This window comes from Oncorhynchus nerka, linkage group LG14, assembly GCF_034236695.1.
Source record: "Oncorhynchus nerka isolate Pitt River linkage group LG14, Oner_Uvic_2.0, whole genome shotgun sequence".
NCBI classification, from domain to species: Eukaryota; Metazoa; Chordata; class Actinopteri; order Salmoniformes; family Salmonidae; genus Oncorhynchus; species Oncorhynchus nerka.
This window is the reverse complement of record NC_088409.1, coordinates 52,607,591-52,628,871: the sequence shown is the minus strand read 5'-3', so window position 1 is coordinate 52,628,871 and position 21,281 is coordinate 52,607,591. Positions and strand designations below refer to the sequence as shown.

Sequence of the window (21,281 nt, the reverse complement as noted above, 5' to 3'; positions counted from 1 at the left end):
CAATAATTAACTCAGCAGCTGATCCTGTGTTTGTTCTGTCCTAATTCCCGTGAGGCTTCTACTTTGTCATCAAATAATCAACTGAACTACAAACTTTTGGGTCAACGTTTTTATCTGAATAATATAGTGATTATATCGTCATATAGTAACAATGGGCACTAGTTCCAAAACTAATGGTCCAATCACTACTACATAGGATATTTTAGTTGGACAGAGAGAAGCTTACTCAATGTCATATTTACAAAGGGAATAGCCTACAGCATGAGATACAACTGCAAATAAAGGTGTATAGACGAGAGCCAATGCAATGATTTTTTTAAATGACAAAAAACCTTTTGCACAGAATTGCTAGCACTTTATGAGAGAAATTATTCAGAGCGAAATACTAGTGTTATTCAGTTAGCATGTTTGATAAGCCTGCAGGCCTGTTCAGCTTGCTTTATCAGAGGGGTTGGGGGTGGGGACCATAGCCCATGCGTGACTAGGTATGGCCACCGTGCCCTCATTGGTGCAGGGCCCGGAGATTACACTGAGCTCATGGGAAGCCTCGACACCAGCTGTAGTACCTGGAAATAGAACGTTTGGGCCTGTTCAGGAGGTAGACATGTAAAGTGTAGATAGAATTGACTACCATGTGTAACGGAGAATGAGAAGAATATTAACATTACGCAACATATTTCTAGATGCAACAATCTGATCTTTCAGCCCGTGTGCTCTCTCAGCCCGTGTGGGGGTGCTGAAGCTAGGAGCTGTTAGAGATACAAATAGATAGGCTTGTGTAGAATGGACCAGGTGTAGCAGAGAATGAGAAGAATATTGACACTATGCAATATATTACTAGATGCAACAATCTGATTATTTCAGCCATAGTGATCTCTCAGCCCGTGTGGGGGTGTTGAAGCTAGGCGCTGTTAGAGATACAAATGGATAGGCTTGTGTAGAACGGACCATGTGTGACAGAGAATGAGAGGAAACAACACTATACTTGTTTCCATATGCAACAATGCGATCTGTCTGCCCAAATGAGGGTGCTGAACACTGTTTAGGGGTGGTCTTTGTCAGGAATCCTAGGGCCTCTTAGGGGTAAATCCCACCGAGAAATCCCCATGCACCAAAAACTCCAATCCACTTCATTTCAAGAAGTAGTTTTTAATGTAACTTTTTTTCACATTGGAGAATTTCCTTGGTGTTTATATGTAGTATTTTGTTTCTATCAGTCTTTCTCTCCATGTGGGTTTTGAGCTTTGACATATCGAGAAAACAGCAAGCCGCCGACACAGGAAGAAGACAAGTTGCGTAGCTAGCAGTTGTTGTGGGTGAGCTGCCTTGTCTGAGAGAAAGAGAAAAACAGAAACAGGCTAACTGTAAACTTCTTCCAGTCACACCCTGCTTAGTCTATGTCTAGACTGGCCCCTCTGTAGGAGATTGAGACATAACAAGGGTGAGCAAATGGGTGTATGGGACATAATCCCATTTAACTCTGGATGCACAATGATGAAGAACCCACTTTTTTTTATTGATGCTAAAGAGGGACCTTGCAATGCAGTGTGTTTTCAGATATACAGTATGTGGAGCCAGTGTTCTGCCAGTTAGTCAACCTGCCTCAGCACAACTTGCACTGGCAGTTTCCAGGAAGACCCTGTAGACTGGACATGGACTCTGCAACCTTTACTAAGGATGTTGCCAAGAGGGGCAGCGCAATTGTAGCTTATGCCCCAGCCTTTCTCATGACAACCCAAGTAACCCCACATGCCCTCGGCTGAATCTAGAGGTTTTGTGTTTGGCAAACACAAGTCACATTAAGATCAAGTGAGTTTCATTTAGAGCAAACCTCCAGTTGATTCCATGTTTCAATTTGGCAGTAAGGGCTAACTTGTTCTACACAATTAAACTACTGAAAATAGATGTCTCTTTTTAGAATGAGTTAGACAAAAGCGAGGACTTGTTACTCATCAAGTTGCAAAAAACAACTGGCAATATGGAACTTTTTGGGCAACCTGACCAAATGCACATATAAAATGTGAGATATAGATCTATCAATCTACTGGAAAGCAAGTCTATGTGCTCTATTTCTATGCTTCCCATTTTGTTTTTGTACACCACCTTCAAACAGCTGAAACATATAATATATTTTACAGCAGCTTAGACGGTACAATGATTCTATACTATCTTCTTCTTTTGCCACTAACTGAAATTAGGCGAACAAGTTTTATTAACCAGGACATTGCGGAGTGATTTCTGCATAATGCACCTTTAACTGTTAATGTGGAGGTGATGTTCCCATAACATGGCATCAATCAAGCATTCCAAGCCCTGAGGCAAAATACTCACCCCAACCCCATAGAATAGTAAACTCATCTGAATGTAATATAATTCATATCAGGTGGCTATAACATTGCATAAGGCATGGAATATTTATACAGATTTTCTTTTGAAGAAGGAGCCATGCTTGTATATGCCATTTATTATTGGCACTAACCTATACTCATTTTGCTTCCCCAACCAACCATTAAGTGCATTCTCAGAGCTAACAACTGTCACTAAAGGTGCGCCTTACTTCTTTGCCCCGATGGGGGGGGGTAGTAATTTACAGGGGATGAATTCAGTTAAACCCCCATCAAGGTAAGCGTAGATTAACCCTGGCCCGCTCCATCTCCCCCACCACACACACACACACCTATGTCTCACCTACTTTCTACCCAGCAACATATAGTTACCATAACTCATAGGAACCAGGACATTCATTCCTCGTATCTATTTTTATTAATGGTGTCAGGATGATCAGGAATGCAATGACTAAAACCACAATGTGGGTCCTTCTCCATATCAAAGGTCAAGAATTCCAATTAGAAATTCAGCTTTTTGGTGGATAGCAGTGCGCCGTTGAGTTTGATTTTAACATACCAGTCATCATTTTCCCTGGTAGGATTGAAGGCAATTTGCTGCTTACAGCAGTAAATGTGGGTCATCATAAGACGGTGCATACCTTGAGGGAGATAAAGATATTCCTAAGAAACAGGGACACCTTTGAGATAAACTAATTCAGTATTAAGTTATTTAATATCCTAAACCCTGCAGGCTGGAAAGCCCTAAAGTGGAATATTCCCTTTAGCCCCCAGATTACCTTTAATGCTCTCCTCTGCAATGAATGTAAAAGCAGGCCACACTTATATCCGGGCCATTTTTATTGATCCTCAAAACCCCGTCTTGACCGCAAAGGGAAGATAAAAACCACCAGTAAAGAAAATAATAAATTGGCATAATTAATGTAGTTCTATATCTTACTACATAGACTTTCCTGTATTAACACATCTTTATACAGTACAAGGAGTAGGTTTGAGAACATCACAGCTAATAGCAATCCTTGCCAAAAGTGAGTTATTCAATGATAGACTCCATTCAAATTCATGAAATGGCATTCTACTTGTACTGCCATCTCCATTCTTGGAGAGAAATCCAAGCTCTTGGAAAATCAAAAATGAATTTGAGGGGCTTATTTTCAAAACAGAAGGCCCAGACCAATTAACTAAAAATTAAAAAAATATTTAAAAAAAATACAAACTACGAGCTTCCCCTGACCTTACCCAAAACACCAAAAGAACTTGATTCTCTCTCTGGACGATCTCTCTGTCTCTGGTTTGTTCCATTTTAATTTCTCTGAGAGTAATAAATAAATACATCTTACTACTAAACTGCCATTGAGTCTAGTGTAGGAGGCAACAGTGTCTTAACATTGAGAAGCCACTCTGAACAAATTCTGCAGTTTTGTTTACATTCATCTCTGGAGAGAAGAGATGCTGGAGGACGATGTCCCATTACAAGCGAGCTGCGACCCAACACAGAACCACACCTCTGGTCACTTCACAAATGACACCATAGCACTGTGGCTATCCATACCAGTGTCTCTCGCTCACTCTTCTCTGCGACCTAGCACTGAGAGTGAAAGGAACACAAAAACTAAAAGCGGAGCAGTAGTTGTTTCCAGTGGGCAACGCTCTACTCAAGTCTTTCCAAACTCTCCACCCTTCCAGGCCCCTTCACAGCATCGTTGACTTAGGTTCTCTCTCACTCAGCAGCTGATGGTGCTGGGCAGCTGTTTGCTCACAAAGTCTGAGATGAAGTCAAACTCGTTCTGGCCCAGGAAAAGTTCGGGCAGCTCCTGAATGCGGTCCAGGCCCAGCTCCACAACCAGGGATGTCAAAACCTCCTCGTCAATCATGTCCGCATCCATGCCATTCAAGGCCAGAGCCGGCCCGGCCATCTGCTGCATGTTAGCCAGCTGGGCCGGGCAAATGCGGTACTGGGCTGCCCCGTTGCCCATGTGGTTGCCGTTCATGGGCCCCAGTGGATGTCCGTGATACTGGGTGTTGAGTTTTTGCAGATGCATGCTGGCCATGAGCTGCTGGGACGTGAGACCACCATTCATATACTGCTGTTGTTGCTGTGGGTGCTGCTGGGCCTGCTGTTGCTGGCTCATGTGATGGTGCTGGGTGTGGTGTTGCTGCTGGGCCTGCCCGTTGTTGTACATCATGTTACCAGACGTTATCTGGTGGTGGCCCATCTGAGCCCCGTTGGGCTGTCTGTTCACGGGCCCCACCATGCCTTGCCGCTGCCTCATGGCCACCTCCATGGTGGCCTGCTGCTGAGGTCCACCACCGTAGTGCATCATCTGGCCATTGGGCAGGGCTCGGAGGCCGGGCTGAGGCACTACGTGCTGCTGGTGGCCTGCCTGCAGGCCTCCGTTCATGCCTAGTCTGTAGCCGTGGAGGCCCCCACCCACAGAGCTGTGGTTCATGGGCATGATTAGATGATCCGCCATGGCTCCTGTCTTTCAGCACAGAGGAAACACAGTTAGAGCGATGCAGTTGATTTTCAAACCATCATGTAGGTAGGTTCAGTGAGCATGCAGTAGCCTACATTTGGCACAGTTGAAGCCAATTAGTGAATAGGTGACATGCCATGGACATATTTGACTTGGCTGCACTAGAGAAACCCATATGTTTGGATGCATAAGATCAGTTCATGTGAAAACAAAATGGGTTGATTTGGTAACAAGACAATTCCCTTCGATATATTTCTCAACCCTCCAAAATATTATGATTACGCAATATTATTTCCTGGAAGAATGTAGCCTACAATGTCCTAAACTGGCAGAGTAAAACCACAAGAAACGCTTCCTAGTCAAGAACCGCCGGGTTTGTTCTCCTTTTCGCGAACACTAGAAAGCCTTTCCACGTCTTCCTCAGTTTCGCTGAAAATGCTCCTCTTTGTGGTTTGCCGATTGAAACACAGGTAGGCTATCTATCAACCTTGTTACCTTTACAACTGGACATTCGGTTGATTTAATAGATAGATAACGGCGTCTCGGTCAGTGAAGATGCATTAACTATAATTTGGTGTATAGTCCCTCCACAGTGCACATCAAACACAAAATTAAACTAGCTCGGTTATTTTACCCACGTTGCAACAAAGCGAGAAGCGATACATTGGCATTATGCATTCCCAAACAGCTGTAGCCTATATTATACGGTTGTTCAAATTTAGGATTGCTTCCCAAATTTAACACGTCTACGACTTCCTACATTTGTTAATACACACCACTATTTTAGGTCTAGCCTATAATTGCATTGCCGATTAATTATTCCAACACCCCTAAAGACAACGAAAATGGAAACAATGGAACATCAACCTCAAGACCTTCACACAAACGCCAGACAGCGAATTCTACAATAAATTAAAACAAACACGTACCCGTATCTACTCGGATTAAAGTTCAGCGACTTTGCTACTGCTACGTTTTTATTTTAGTTTTGCAAAGCGAGGTGTCTTCAGATTACAGTATGTATTCCACAGGGTTACACTTCATGCTCAAGCAGGGCCGATGCACATACTGTTTATTTTCTGGGTCAACTCCGGGATTATACATACCATTTTTTAAAACTCAATGGGAGAGGGAGGTGGAGCTACGGTTGCCTCTATTTATTATAGTTGCGCATGTGCATAGAAAAAAAGGTACACTAGCCAATTTGAATACTTCCTCTGTATTTCTTTTATAATCAATGTTTCTCCCATAGAGAATGACAGAGGCCTCTAGTGGCCAGTTTTAGCATGTGCAATGCCATTGAGGACGTCCACCATGCTTCTGCCATTTTAAAGTAGTCAACTTTAGATGTAATCTTTATTTATCTAGGCAAGTCAGTTAAGAACAAATTCTTATTTACAATGATGGCCTACCCCTGGCCAAACCAGGACGACACTGGACACGCCACTATTGTGCACCGCCTTATGGGACTCCCAATCACGGCCGGATGTGATACAGCCTGGATTCAAACCAGGGACTGTAGTGACGCCTCTTGCAATGAGATACAGTGCCTTGGACAGCTGTGCCACTCGGGAGCCTATCACTATGGTTTCTCCCATTCCCTGATAAATGTAGACAACAATGTGCTTTAATAAAATGATCTTGTTTCTAAGATGTTGCTGGGTTTTGGTTTAACAAATACAATGTAATTCATAAGAGTTACAGTGGGAAATGTGTTAAATTATAATAGATAGGTAGGTGGTGTGTGTGTTTTTGTCTATACCTACTGAAGTGTGTGAGTGAGTGAGTGAGTGAGTGAGTGAGTGAGTGAGTGAGTGAGTGAGTGAGTGAGTGAGTGAGTGAGTGAGTGAGTGAGTGAGTGCATGAGTGCATGAGTGTGTGTGTGTGTGTGTGTGTGTGTGTGTGTGTGTGTGTGTGTGTGTGTGTGTGTGTGTGTGAAAGTGTTTCATCTTGAAGATCACTGAGAGTCCCTGTGACACACCAGTCTGCTGTGCATTGCCTGAGTGAGGACAGGAAGGGGCAGTGGAATGCCTGTGCTATTCTAGGCCACTGGCTACAGTGGCTGTTGTGATAGTGTGCTCTGACCGCAGATGCACGTGCATCAGATCGCCTTTCACCACAAGGACCCTAGCCTGCAATTGCAATTGACTGAAAACCACTTAGTATTTTGAGAAACCCATTGTGTAGGGCACATATTTTATGGGTGAATCCTTACGCCTAACGCTTGCCTTTGTCCTTGTCACTTTAAGCAGGTGCTAATGACTTTTGGCCTCAGGTGTGTGGACTTTGAGAAACTCACAAATCCTGTCTGTTAGGCTTTTACAGAGAATCCACGTGGCTCTTTCTGTTTACTACCTGTCCCCATTCAACATGACGATATCTTTCTGACACAAATGTACATGTGAATGTAAAAAAACATGTAATTCTCCACATTCACATTCACATTGCCTAGTCTTTGTTTTCTGCCAGGGCCTAAACCTTTACCCAAATTTGCATCAGAATTGGTTAGTGCCTTATTCAGGTCTATGATACGAATACTCCAATCAAATCTGCACTGCTCACTCTGTTTTGATCTAGTGCAGAATGCAATCGGACTATTTTTGTATACAGTAGTCATAGGGCTCCCGAGTGGTGCAGCAGTCTAAGGCACTACATATCAGTGCTAGAGGAGTCACTACAGACCCTGGTCAATTCCAGGCTGTATCACAACCGGCTGTGATTGGGAGTCCCATAGGGTGGTGCACAATTGGTCCATCGTCGTCTGGGTTAGGTTTTGGCCGGAGTAGGTCGTCATTGTAAATAATCATTTGTTTTTAACTGACGTACCTAGTTAAATAAAGGGTAAATAAATATTACAGTGCAAAGGAGAGTATGGTTGGTCTATGATACATTTGAATATATCCTCTATATTGCTTGCCTTCAACATTTGAGGTATGTTGTAGACTATAGGATATACAGATACAGCAGTTTTGTGCCATAGGTATCTCAGAACATAATTTGTGACCTTTGTTTGTATGTTTCGCCACTGGTCTTTCCTTCACTCCCCTTGTAAACTGTGACCTAAGGGTTGGGGGAGGAGCTTCCAAAGAGCCTGCCCTCAGCCATGTAGCAAATATTGATTTATTTGATCTGTGTGTATGTGTCACAGGAGGTTGGTGGCACCTTAATTGGGGAGAATGGGCTTGTGGTACTGCCTGGAGTAGAATGAGTAGAATGGTATCAAATACAGCAAACACATGGGTTCCATGTGTTTGATGCCATTCCATTTGCTCCGTTATAGACATTATTCTGAGTCGTCCTCCCCTCAGCAGCCTCCACTGTGTGTGTGTGTGTGTGTGTGTGTGTGTGTGTGTGTGTGTGTGTGTGTGTGTGTGTGTGTGTGTGTGTGTGTGTGTGAAAGTGTTTCATCTTGAAGATCACTGAGAGTCCCTGTGACACACCAGTCTGCTGTGCATTGCCTGAGTGAGGACAGGAAGGGGCAGTGGAATGCCTGTGCTATTCTAGGCCACTGGCTACAGTGGCTGTTGTGATAGTGTGCTCTGACCGCAGATGCACGTGCATCAGATCGCCTTTCACCACAAGGACCCTAGCCTGCAATTGCAATTGAATGAAAACCACTTAGTATTTTGAGAAACCCATTGTGTAGGGCACATATTTTATGGGTGAATCCTTACGCCTAACGCTTGCCTTTGTCCTTGTCACTTTAAGCAGGTGCTAATGACTTTTGGCCTCAGGTGTGTGGACTTTGAGAAACTCACAAATCCTGTCTGTTAGGCTTTTACAGAGAATCCACGTGGCTCTTTCTGTTTACTACCTGTCCCCATTCAACATGACGATATCTGTCTGACACAAATGTACATGTGAATGTAAAAAAACATGTAATTCTCCACATTCACATTCACATTGCCTAGTCTTTGTTTTCTGCCAGGGCCTAAACCTTTACCCAAATTTGCATCAGAATTGGTTAGTGCCTTATTCAGGTCTATGATACGAATACTCCAATCAAATCTGCACTGCTCACTCTGTTTTGATCTAGTGCAGAATGCAATCGGACTATTTTTGTATACAGTAGTCATAGGGCTCCCGAGTGGTGCAGCAGTCTAAGGCACTACATATCAGTGCTAGAGGAGTCACTATAGACCCTGGTCAATTCCAGGCTGTATCACAACCGGCTGTGATTGGGAGTCCCATAGGGTGGTGCACAATTGGTCCATCGTCGTCTGGGTTAGGTTTTGGCCGGAGTAGGTCGTCATTGTAAATAATCATTTGTTTTTAACTGACGTACCTAGTTAAATAAAGGGTAAATAAATATTACAGTGCAAAGGAGAGTATGGTTGGTCTATGATACATTTGAATATATCCTCTATATTGCTTGCCTTCAACATTTGAGGCATGTTGTAGACTATAGGATATACAGATACAGCAGTTTTGTGCCATAGGTATCTCAGAACATAATTTGTGACCTTTGTTTGTATGTTTCGCCACTGGTCTTTCTTTCCCTCCCCTTGTAAACTGTGACCTAAGGGTTGGGGGAGGAGCTTCCAAAGAGCCTGCCCTCAGCCATGTAGCAAATATTGATTTATTTGATCTGTGTGTATGTGTCACAGGAGGTTGGTGGCACCTTAATTGGGGAGAATGGGCTTGTGGTACTGCCTGGAGTAGAATGAGTAGAATGGTATCAAATACAGCAAACACATGGGTTCCATGTGTTTGATGCCATTCCATTTGCTCCGTTATAGACATTATTCTGAGTCGTCCTCCCCTCAGCAGCCTCCACTGTGTGTGTGTGTGTGTGTGTGTGTGTGTGTGTGTGTGTGTGTGTGTGTGTGTGTGTGTGTGTGTGTGTGTGTGTGTGTGTGTGTGTGTGTGTGTGTGTGTGTGTGTGTGTGTGTGTGTGTGTGTGTGTGTGTGCCTGTCTAAGCGTGTCTTTGTTTGTTTGGGAAAGATGTTTAGCCTCAGTGTTGTTCATTACCTCACGTGACAAAATTTGTTTTCTGAAGCTCTGACGCTTGCTGGACTGGAAAAGCAATCCAAAGCTTGAGTATGAGAACAATAAAATCCTTTCCATACTTGCTTCATGTAATATCATGTCATGAAAGTGCATCCTTCACAGTCAATTTAGATCAGGGCTCTCCAGGAGCAAACCTGTAGGTTTTTGCTCCAACCTGTTGTAACTAACCTTATTTTGTTTATCAATCAGCTAATTATTAGAATCAGGTGAGCTAGATTAGGGTTTGAGCAAAAACCTACAGGATGGTACCTTTCTTAAATGTGTCCTTTGAATTTGCATAATGATCATAACCATGCTACCCACTGGGCACACATCGGTTGAATCAACATTGTTTCCACGTCATCTCAATTAAATTACTTTGAACAAATGTGGAATAGATATTGAATTGATGTCAGTGCTCAGTGGGTAGCTTTGTCTCTTGTGTTTTTGTTGTTATTATTATTAGTAGTGTTGCTGTTTGAGTTCCAGTAGTTAGCTACATGGCAAAAAAGTAATTAACTATTGAAAAAACGACCAAGATATGAATTTAGTTCAACTACCACCAAGCTACTGCAAAATGTAGTTAAATTACCAGTTGAACTACATGTAGTTTACTACTTCCCAGAACTGCTGAAGACATTGTTTTGCTGTGTGTTCTCTACTCTCCTTCAGTTCCTCTTTGCTACAATAGCAATGTGGCTACTTTTTGGGCAGCTCAATAAGCGTTCTCCTCTCTCATACATCAGTACTTATACTATCACTTTTTTCCCCAAGCCCTTGGTCATATTCATTATGCGCCAAACAGAACAACAATTAATCCGGGAGAGAATAACTGAATTTGTCCAATGAGAAACACAAATTTTCAATTTCTGTTTTAAAATGTTTTCTACTGTGCCATAATTCATATTTTCATGGTGACGGACGCAATAAGGCCACCTTACACAAGTGATCTGCTTTCTGAGGAACCAGTCCACAATGATGAGACAGTTGTTCACAATGTAGATCATGAATCATTCACAGCCGTGACAATCTGTGTGGTTGGATATTGCTTAACAGCCAACCATGTCACTTATTGGCCCAAGCACTGAGAGGGCGCTGCAATCAGATTATATACAACAAAGCAGACCACTCTCTTGTTACAGGCATTATAACTACCTTTGTTCCAGGTGTTAAAACAGAAACTTTTGGTGAAGGTAGGAAACAACACCTCCACTTCGCTGATCCTCAACACAGGGGCCCCACAGGGGTACGTGCTCAGCCCTCTCCTGTACTCTTTGTTCACCCATGACTGCGTGGACACGCATGCCTCCAACTCAATCATCAAGTTTTCAGACGACACAACAGTAGTAGGCCTGAGGGGTGCATGCTCAGTCCTCTCCTATACTCCTTGTTCACTCATGACTGCATGGCCAGGCACGACTCCAACACCATCATTAAGTTTGCAGATGACACAGCAGTGTTAGGCCTGATCACCGACAATGATGAGACAGCCTATAGGGAGGAGGTCAAAGACCTGGCCGTGTGGTGCCAGGACAACAACCTCTCTCTCAAAGTGATCAAGACAAAGGTGATGATTGTGGACTACAGGAAAAGGAAGACCGAGCATGCCCCCATTCTCATCGACAGGGCTGTAGTGGAGCAGGTTGAGAGTTTCAAGTTCCTTGGTGTCCACATCACCAACAAACTAACATGGTCCAAGCACATCAAGACAGTCTGAAGAGGGAACGACAAAACCTATTCCCCCTCAGGAGACTGAAAAGATTTGACATGGGTCTTCAGATCCTCAAAAGGTTCTAAAGCTGCACCATCGAGAGCATCCTGACCGATTGCATCACCCCCTGGTATGGCATCAAACTGGCATATGATTTTACTGCTGCTCTTTAATTATTTGTTACTTTTATTTCATATTTTTTTTTAGGTATTTTCTTAAAACTGCATTGTTGGTTAAGAGCTTGTAAGTAAGCATTTCACTGTTGTATTCAGCACGTGACAAATTATTTGATTTGATTACCAACAATGACGAGACCGCCTACAGGGAGGAGGTGAGAGTCCTGGCAGAGTGGTGCCAGGAAAATAACCTCTCCCTCAACGTCAACAATATGAAGGAGCTGATCGTGGATTTCAGGAAACAGCAGAGGGAGTATGCCCCTATCCACATCGACGGGACCGCATTGGAGAAGGTGGAAAGTTCCTTGTTCCTTGGCGTACACATCACTGACAATCTGAAATGGTCCACCTACATAGACAGTGTGGTGAAGAAGGCCCCTAAGACCCTCAAACTTTTACAGATACACAATTGAGAGCATCCTGTCGGGCTGTATCACCACCTGGTACAGCAACTGCACTGCCCGCAACCGCAGGGCTCTCCAGAGGGTGGAATGGAATGCTCAACGAATCACCAGGGGCACACTGCCTGCCGTCCAGGACACCTACAGCACACAATGTCACAGGAAGGCCAAAAAGATCATCAATGACATCAACCACCCGAGCCACAGCATGTTCACCACGCTATCATCCAGAAGGCGAGGTCAGTACAGGTGTATCAAAGCTGGGACCGAGAGACTGAGAAACAGCTTCTTTCTCAAGGCCTCAAGACTGTTAAATAGCCATCACTAGCCGGCTACCACCCGGCTACTAAGCCCTGCACCTTAGAGGCTGCTGCCTTATATACATGGACATGGAATCACTGGCCACTTTAATAATGGAACACTAGTCACTTTAATATTGTTTACATACTGCTTTACCCATTTCATATCTATATACTGTATTGTATTATACTGTATTTTAGTCAATGCCACGCTTCATTGCTCGTCCTAATATTTATATTTTTCTTAATTCCATTCTTTTACTTTTAGCTTTGTGTATTGTTGTGAATTGTTAGATACTACTGCATTTTGGCTACACCTGCAATAACATCTGCTAAATATGTGTATGTGGCCAATAAAATTAGATTTGATTTGATGTTACATCTGTGGATCCTCTTTTTAAGAAGAAGGGATGTTCTCTTGGTAAGAAAGTCAAATACCAATTGTTCTCCTGATACTTTGACGTGTTTCATCTGAATAACGATATAGCTTTGACCCTGAATCCTTGATTGCTTGAGTTTATATCTGACATTGAACAGCTGACAGAGCAGACAAGGCCTTGACTGGGTGAATCTACTCCACAGTAACTAATTGACTCCCTCTCTGGCTGCAAGTGCTTAGTTTCATGGGCTCAGCCTGTGTGAGTTTCCTCATGTTTACAGTGAAGCAGGGGATTAGACAGGAAGCCTGATGGGAAACTTTGCCGCACCACAGAATGAGCTAATCAGCTGGCCAGCGGACACAGATCTAGGAACAAGCAGTTCAACCTTAATTCTCACACACACTCTATCTCTCAGGCCGGTAATGAGCGCTAGCATTGATCGGTAAGGTTGCTCAGGAGTTGTAGCATTGAGCTTTATGGTTGGTTAGGAGAGCTTATGCTATCATAGCAGCCATATGGTGGAGCGGTTAGGAAAATGCTTGCACATGCTTCAACCTGATTGCCCACTTCTTTCAATGGGATTGTCTGTAATGCCCAGAAACTTGGTCACGTTTGATCAGGGTACACACTATTCACTGTGAGGTTATTCATCAAACTGTACAAGTACCACGGTTCTCATTTAATTGGCCACCTGTTAAAGATATTGACAAAACACAGACGAGTGAATTGTTGGACAGTCAATTTTTTTAATTGTGAATTATTGAGATTGAATTGTTGAGTAAATGGGTTAAATTCTGGATAAACAGGTGATAGCACATGTTGAAAGGGAAAAAAAAATAATATGGTATCACATTAACTTCATCTAAAAAGAGTATAGATCTAGCCAGATTACCAATAATTATCCTGCAGCTATAGTCTTATATTTCTTGTCTTGTGTTCAAATCTCCAGTTGTGTTTTTTACAGGTTGTGAAAGGGTCATTCTTGAATTGCGGTGGCATTTGCCTCCCTCGGCATAGTAACCACGAAAAACACTTTAAAATGATAGATAGTTATACATCATACATGTTTTTGTTTATATTTAACTGTTTATCAATATAAAACATAATAAAACTCCTTCATAATGCAAAACTTTACCTAAATGAATTGTTAAAAGTACTAATGACAAGCAAATTGGCTTGCCACTGTAGTGATGATGAGTTGTAGTGCCATGTTTTGGGGATTTAGAGATATCTATTACTTTGAATGATAGAAAGTATTTCAAATATTGGACTGATCAATAAAAACAAAGGCTACTAAAATACAGATTAAAAAATATATATATATATAATAAGTATCCCTTCATTTAATGTCATTGGCCACCTTGAAAATCATTCATTACAAATATATACATGGACCTTGAGCATTCCCTCCAGTGGAAAACTGTTATGGGTGAGGGGTCTATATTAAATAAAAATGATTAGCTAATCACACATTTTTAGTATGTCATCAATTTGAGGATTCCATTGATAATTCGGTGTGTCTAAATAAAAGGTGTCTTGGTTTTAGTCATTTTAAATTTAAATACATTTAAATAAATCCGAATCTAGAAAAGTGAACTTAATTTTCACCAAAATTCCATGCTTCGGCAATTCAACAACAACCCAAAACTAAAAGTACTGTTAATCCAGGCTATGCTCGTTCTTTCTTCATTTGGGGGTGGTGGTGTGGTTGGAGAATTGTTATTGTTCTGGTAAATGAGAGACGTCTATAAATACACTCAAAGTTTCCTCTTGGACCCAGTACCAGAAGTGAGTGTTGTGTTCAGTGAGACAGCTCTGAGGGTTCAGTTTGGCTAAGTCAAGGCTCAGGGTGGGGGATGGGAGGGCCTGCCAGCCTGCCTGACTTGAGCACTGCAGTGGGGGAAATTTGGATATGGGGAAACCTGTTAAGCGTCACTTGATGGCCCCAGGGTAGAGGGGGAACTTGGGCTAAAGTGGGGGAGAATTGACACTCAAATTTGTAGTGCTCATTCTCTCAGTTACAATTGATGAAGTTTCCACTCTTTTGGAATTGTTCCTGACTGCCAACTAAACTGTTATTCTGATTCTCATCACTGGTCAGTGGTCAAGAGATTTATGAATTCCTACCAGAGAGAATTAGGGACACACATTAGGCATGTTTTTATTCAGTTCTATAATCTCTTACCATAGTCTGGAAAGCCCCACGAGCAACACTCAACAATACTACCTCCACAAAACAAAAACAAATGACTATCCAACTGATTGTGGTGACACAAAGAGTTTGACTCAGTGGTTGAGGTGCTAAACATGGTTTGATTTATGTTGCTCATAATACATATCAATCTAATGTCAGTCCTGTGTTCTTACCAATACTGTCCATACCTCAGCCATGAAGGTGATGTGATGAATTATGAATTCTGTAAGTGATCGATCAAGCCAATCTCAATAGCTAAAGGGTATGAGCCAATCCTAGAGATCAATACTTAGTACCACTGAGTTGTCACTACAGGCTGGCCTCCATCCCTAAATGAAAACAGTGGGCACAGGGCGAGACCCAAATGCAGACACGGGAGGCAGATGGTTCGAGTCTCTATTTATTATAATCCAAGGGGCAGGCAAATATCATGGACAGGAAAATGATCATAACAAGGTCAGAGTCCAGGAGCTACAGGATGGCAAGCAGGCAGGCTCGAGGTCAGGACGGGCAGTATGGTCAGGCAGGCGGGTTCAGAGCAGAGGCAGGCAGTCATCAAAACCGGGAGGACTAGCAAAAACAGAGAAAAGGAAAAAACAGACAAACGGGGAACACAGGAATAAATACCCAGGGACTAATGAGGAAAACAGGTGACACCTGGAGGTGGGTGCAGACAATAACAAAAATAGGTGAAACAGATCAGGGCGTGACAGACCTGGTCAGTAAGGAAAGCCTGGTACTGAATTAGATGATTTCTTTGAGGCATTGGATATCTGTTGTTTTTATTTAACAGGTCTATCCTAGAATATATATCAACACTGAATCATTTATTTAATATTTTTGAATGATTAAGCTTATAATTGTTAAACGCCTGCGCGATTCATTCTGTCTAGTGATGAGTTACTATTTCTGAACGTGCATTGTATCTGTGACCAGTCTCTCTAGCCCTGTTTATACCTGCTGCTAACATGCGTCCTTCATCCTTATCTTGTCCCGATCTTGCCTGTTTACACCTATAAGATCTGATCAAAATCAGTTCACAATGTGTCTTTTAATCGTCTACACCTATCTAAAAATGTGGGCACAATCAGAATGAGGACAAGATCAGGACAAAGACGCATATTAGAACCAGGTATAAACGTGGCTAGAGTCAACCATTTTTGTACCAATAATGTAGTGAAGACATTTCCACAATCCACACCACATTCTCTTTTTGTGTTTCCTGCCCAGGTGGTTGGAGGGAAGACACACCTATCTCTCGTTCTTCTTCACTGCACTTCCTGCTCTGCATCCAGCCGCAACATTTTCACAGTCCTCATATTGAGTTAAAGCCAGGAACCTGACCAAACAAGGAGAATGAGGGGAGAGATACCAGGGTGGACAAACATAGATATAACTTGTGAGGCAGGAGGAGGGCTGAGGGACATGAACAGAGGTCGACATGAAGAATGGCCCATAAATCATGTATTACCTCCCAGCACTGTTAATGAGGTGGTAGCTCTTAAATAATTAGCGATGTGACTGAAGCATAGTTCCAAAGCAGTAGCCCAAGGATAAGGAGGAGGACATCGGGGACGAACGGTGAAGGGAATGTGGGACGAACCATCCAGGGGGAGGGAGAAGGAAAAGATAAGCAAAGTGAATGTACAGTATTTTGAGAGAGAGAGGTGAGCCAGAAAGAGAATAAATAGAGGAACAGAAAGAGTGGACTGTATATATATGTTGTGGGTGGGTTAATTTGTTCATCCTGTTTATACATTGTGTGTTACTTCAGAAAGGTAGCTAGCACAAGGGCCTTTTGGTTTTTACACAGGAGTCAATGGGGAGCTATGGTAAGCTACTGTAGACTCATAGAAAAAAGGGTTCCAAAAGGGTTCTGCGGCTGCCCCATAGGAGAACCCTTTTTGGTTACAGGTAGAACCCTCTGTGGAAAGGGTTCTACCTGGAACCAAAAGGGGTTTTTCAAAGGGTTCTCCTGTGGGGACAGCCAAAGAACCCTTTTTTGGTTCTAGATAGCACCCTTCCCCCACCAACCTCTCACCAGGCAGGCTGCATTCACATTCAGTACGGATGACAGGCTGGGGCTGCTAGCTGGCCAAGGGTTGTTTGGTGGAGGGGGCAGGGATGTTTTCTCTTCAGTCAGCTAATTGACACACAGATGTCAGGAGGAGCCAAGAGGGCCAAAGCACTCACTGACGCCAACCCTCATCCTCTACCCTACCCTCCACTCCTGCTTCGCTCCACTCACTACAAAGGGAATTACTTGGGTTCTCCTGCATTGAAAATAGCTCTTGCTTTTGTAGGTAGCACTCCATCGGACATCTACATACTACAGGATTTCTGGGAATTTAAATGTCTCCGACGGCTGACAGTTCAGCCACCCAGTTTGTCTGTGTGTGTACTGTGGGAGTGTTAAACACCTTTCCTGCACTATTACTCATTTTATTTACAAAATTACACACAATCCAATTACAGCTTGAAGATATGCTGTGTAAATACACTGTACATGCTGCTAACGCTGCCCTCTTCATCTTGGTTAACAACGAGATATGGTTGAAAATGAATGACTGACAAGGAGCTTCATATCTTGGTCAATAGTTGCCTCAAAATACATCATGCCTCAAATGGTAAAGGGGGATATCTAGTCAGTTGTACAACTGAATGCGTTCAACTGAAATGTGTCTTCCACATTTAACCCAACCCCTCTGAATCAGAGAGGTGCGGGGGCTGCCATAATTGACATCCACGTCTTCTGCACCCAGGAACAGTGGGTTAACTGCCTTGCTCAGGGGCAGAACGACAGATTTGTACCTTGTTCAGCTCGGGGTGTATATCCAGCAACCTTTCAGTTACTGCCCCAACGCTCTAATCACTAGGCTACCTGCCGCCAGGTTCAGCAATACCACATGTGAGCTGACAGCCAGCCTGTACCAGTACCAACACTTCCCACACTGCCCCTACTCGGATGGTATCGCGCCGTCCCAATCTTCGCTCTCTCTCCCCCGCTACTCTCTCCTCTTCCATCCTATCATCTCTTCCCTCTGCTCAAACCTTCTCCAACCTATCTCCTGATTCTGCCTCCTCAACCCTCCTCTCCTCCCTTTCTGCATCCCTTGATTCTCTATGTCCCCTATCCTCCAGGCCGGCTCGGTCCTCCCCTCCTGCTCCGTGGCTCGACGACTCATTGCGAGCTCACAGAACAGGGCTCCGGGCAGCCGAGCGGAAATGGAGGAAAACTCGCCTCCCTGCGGACCTGGCATCCTTTCACTCCCTCCTCTCTACATTTTCCTCTTCTGTCTCTGCTGCTAAAGCCACTTTCTACCACTCTAAATTCCAAGCATCTGCCTCTAACCCTAGGAAGCTCTTTGCCACCTTCTCCTCCCTCCTGAATCCTCCTCCCCCTCCCCCTCCTCCCTCTCTGCAGATGACTTCGTCAACCATTTTGAAAAGAAGGTCGACGACATCCGATCCTCGTTTGCTAAGTCAAACGACACCGCTGGTTCTGCTCACACTGCCCTACCCTGTGCTCTGACCTCTTTCTCCCCTCTCTCTCCAGATGAAATCTCGCGTCTTGTGACGGCCGGCCGCCCAACAACCTGCCCGCTTGACCCTATTCCCTCCTCTCTTCTCCAGACCATTTCCGGAGACCTTCTCCCTTACCTCACCTCGCTCATCAACTCATCCCTGACCGCTGGCTACGTCCCTTCTGTCTTCAAGAGAGCGAGAGTTGCACCCCTTCTGAAAAAACCTACACTCGATCCCTCCGATGTCAACAACTACAGACCAGTATCCCTTCTTTCTTTTCTCTCCAAAACTCTTGAACGTGCCGTCCTTGGCCAGCTCTCCCGCTATCTCTCTCAGAATGACCTTCTTGATCCAAATCAGTCAGGTTTCAAGACTAGTCATTCAACTGAGACTGCTCTTCTCTGTATCACGGAGGCCCTCCGCACTGCTAAAGCTAACTCTCTCTCCTCTGCTCTCATCCTTCTAGACCTATCGGCTGCCTTCGATACTGTGAACCATCAGATCCTCCTCTCCACCCTCTCCGAGTTGGGCATCTCCGGCGCGGCCCACGCTTGGATTGCGTCCTACCTGACAGGTCGCTCCTACCAGGTGGCGTGGCGAGAATCTGTCTCCTCACCACGCGCTCTCACCACTGGCGTCCCCCAGGGCTCTGTTCTAGGCCCTCTCCTATTCTCGCTATACACCAAGTCACTTGGCTCTGTCATAACCTCACATGGTCTCTCCTATCATTGCTATGCAGACGACACACAATTAATCTTCTCCTTTCCCCTTCTGATGACCAGGTGGCGAATCGCATCTCTGCATGTCTGGCAGACATATCAGTGTGGATGACGGATCACCACCTCAAGCTGAACCTCGGCAAGACGGAGCTGCTCTTCCTCCCGGGGAAGGACTGCCCGTTCCATGATCTCGCCATCACGGTTGACAACTCCATTGTGTCCTCCTCCCAGAGCGCTAAGAACCTTGGCGTGATCCTGGACAACACCCTGTCGTTCTCAACTAACATCAAGGCGGTGGCCCGTTCTTGTAGGTTCATGCTCTACAACATCCGCAGAGTACGACCCTGCCTCACACAGGAAGCAGCGCAGGTCCTAATCCAGGCACTTGTCATCTCCCGTCTGGATTACTGCAACTCGCTGTTGGCTGGGCTGCCTGCCTGTGCCATTAAACCCCTACAACTCATCCAGAACGCCGCAGCCCGTCTGGTGTTCAACCTTCCCAAGTTCTCTCACGTCACCCCGCTCCTCCGCTCTCTCCACTGGCTTCCAGTTGAAGCTCGCATCCGCTACAAGACCATGGTGCTTGCCTACGGAGCTGTGAGGGGAACGGCACCTCAGTACCTCCAGGCTCTGATCAGGCCCTACACCCAAACAAGGGCACTGCGTTCATCCACCTCTGGCCTGCTCGCCTCCCTACCACTGAGGAAGTACAGTTCCCGCGCAGCCCAGTCAAAACTGTTCGCTGCTCTGGCCCCCCAATGGTGGAACAAACTCCCTCACGACGCCAGGACAGCGGAGTCAATCACCACCTTCCGGAGACACCTGAAACCCCACCTCTTTCAGGAATACCTAGGATAGGATAAAGTAATCCTTCTCACCCCCCCCCCTTAAAAGATTTAGATGCACTATTGTAAAGTGGCTGTTCCACTGGATGTCTTAAGGTGAACGCACCAATTTGTAAGTCGCTCTGGATAAGAGCGTCTGCTAAATGACTTAAATGTAATGTAATGTTAAATGTACTTACAGGAAACAGCCAGGCTGCCTTCCTGACTGGGGGAGACAATCTAGCTTGTACCATGGGTTCTGTGTGTTGAGCAATGTCCTGATGAGCACGTGTCTGTCTCCAGGTGGCAAAATGTGAACGCAGTCTGCCCACCAGCGCCTCGTCCACTTCCTGTTTTTACACTCACCCCGCACTCTGTTGCCATTTTGTCCAGGAAGCTGTGGGAGAGATACGGTTGACAAAGTCACGCTTTATTCAATTGGCAACAGAGTCTGTATGAGAGAGGGAAAGAGAAAGGGGGGATATCTAGTCAGTTGCATAACTGAATGCATTAAACAGTAATGTGTCTTCCTCATTTAACCCAACTCCACTGAGTCAGGGCTGCGGGGGGCTGCCTTAAAGCGTCATGTCCACCAGATACCTCAAACTCTGCATTCCGGCGGAAATGCTCGTCGACCATCTCATTCCAAAATCATGGTCATCAATATGGAGTTGGTCCCCCCTTTGCTGCTATAACAGCCTCCACTTTTCTGTGAAAGCTTTCCACTAGATGTTGGAACATTGCTGCGGGGTCTTGCTTCCATTCAGCCACCAGAGCATTAGTGAGGTCAGGCACTGATGTTGAGCGATTAGGCCAGGCCCGCAGTCAGCGTTCCAATTCATCCCAAAGGTGTTCGATGGGGTTGAGGTCAGGGCTCTGTGCAGGCCAGTCAAGTTCTTCCACACCGATCTTGACAAACCATTTCTGTATGGACCTCGCTTTGTGCATGGGGGCATTGTCATGCTGAATCAGGAAACCTCCTTCTTCAAACTGTTGCCACAAAGTTGGAAGCACAGAATCGTATAGAATGTCATTGTATGCTGTATCGTTACGATTTCCCTTCCCTGTGCTAAGGGGCCTAGCCCTAACCATGAAAAACAACCCCAGACCATTATTCCTCCTCCACCAAACTTTGCAGTTGGCGCTATGCATTGGGGCAGGTAGCGTTTTCCTGGCATCCCCCAAACCCAGATTTGTCTGTTGGACTGCCAGATGGTGAAGCATGATTCATCCCTCTCGA

At 44.6% G+C, this 21,281-nt stretch overlaps 1 protein-coding gene and 2 long non-coding RNA genes across 4 annotated transcripts; 1 reads left to right on the top strand and 2 right to left on the bottom strand.

The window, feature by feature from the left end:
• Window positions 1-3,167: 3,167 nt before the first annotated feature.
• Window positions 3,168-5,935, bottom strand: LOC115141437 (cbp/p300-interacting transactivator 3-like). 2 transcript variants are annotated; one of them, XM_029680306.2, is made up of 2 exons: window positions 5,752-5,935; window positions 3,168-4,828 (listed from the first exon to the last, which is right to left on the bottom strand). In XM_029680306.2, the coding sequence occupies exon 2, from the start codon at window positions 4,817-4,819 to the stop codon at window positions 4,070-4,072; it is 750 nt and encodes a 249-aa protein (XP_029536166.1). In that variant the 5' UTR covers window positions 4,820-4,828; window positions 5,752-5,935; the 3' UTR covers window positions 3,168-4,069. The 2 variants fall into 2 exon arrangements, with proteins under 2 accessions (XP_029536166.1, XP_029536167.1); XM_029680307.2 differs by having other exon boundaries at window positions 3,168-4,824.
• Window positions 5,123-16,675, top strand: LOC115141438 (uncharacterized). Its single transcript, XR_003865365.2, has 2 exons — window positions 5,123-5,292; window positions 16,204-16,675. It is a non-coding gene; the product is annotated as an uncharacterized LOC115141438 (long non-coding RNA).
• Window positions 15,361-20,545, bottom strand: LOC135559653 (uncharacterized). The gene is made up of 2 exons (XR_010458489.1): window positions 20,242-20,545; window positions 15,361-15,543 (listed from the first exon to the last, which is right to left on the bottom strand). It is a non-coding gene; the product is annotated as an uncharacterized LOC135559653 (long non-coding RNA).
• Between the last annotated feature and the right edge of the window lie 736 nt (window positions 20,546-21,281).

Excerpts from the sequence above, each read along its gene's own strand:
- LOC115141437 (XM_029680306.2), bottom strand. The coding sequence starts at position 4,819 with ATGGCGGATCATCTAATCATGCCCATGAACCACAGCTCTGTGGGTGGG.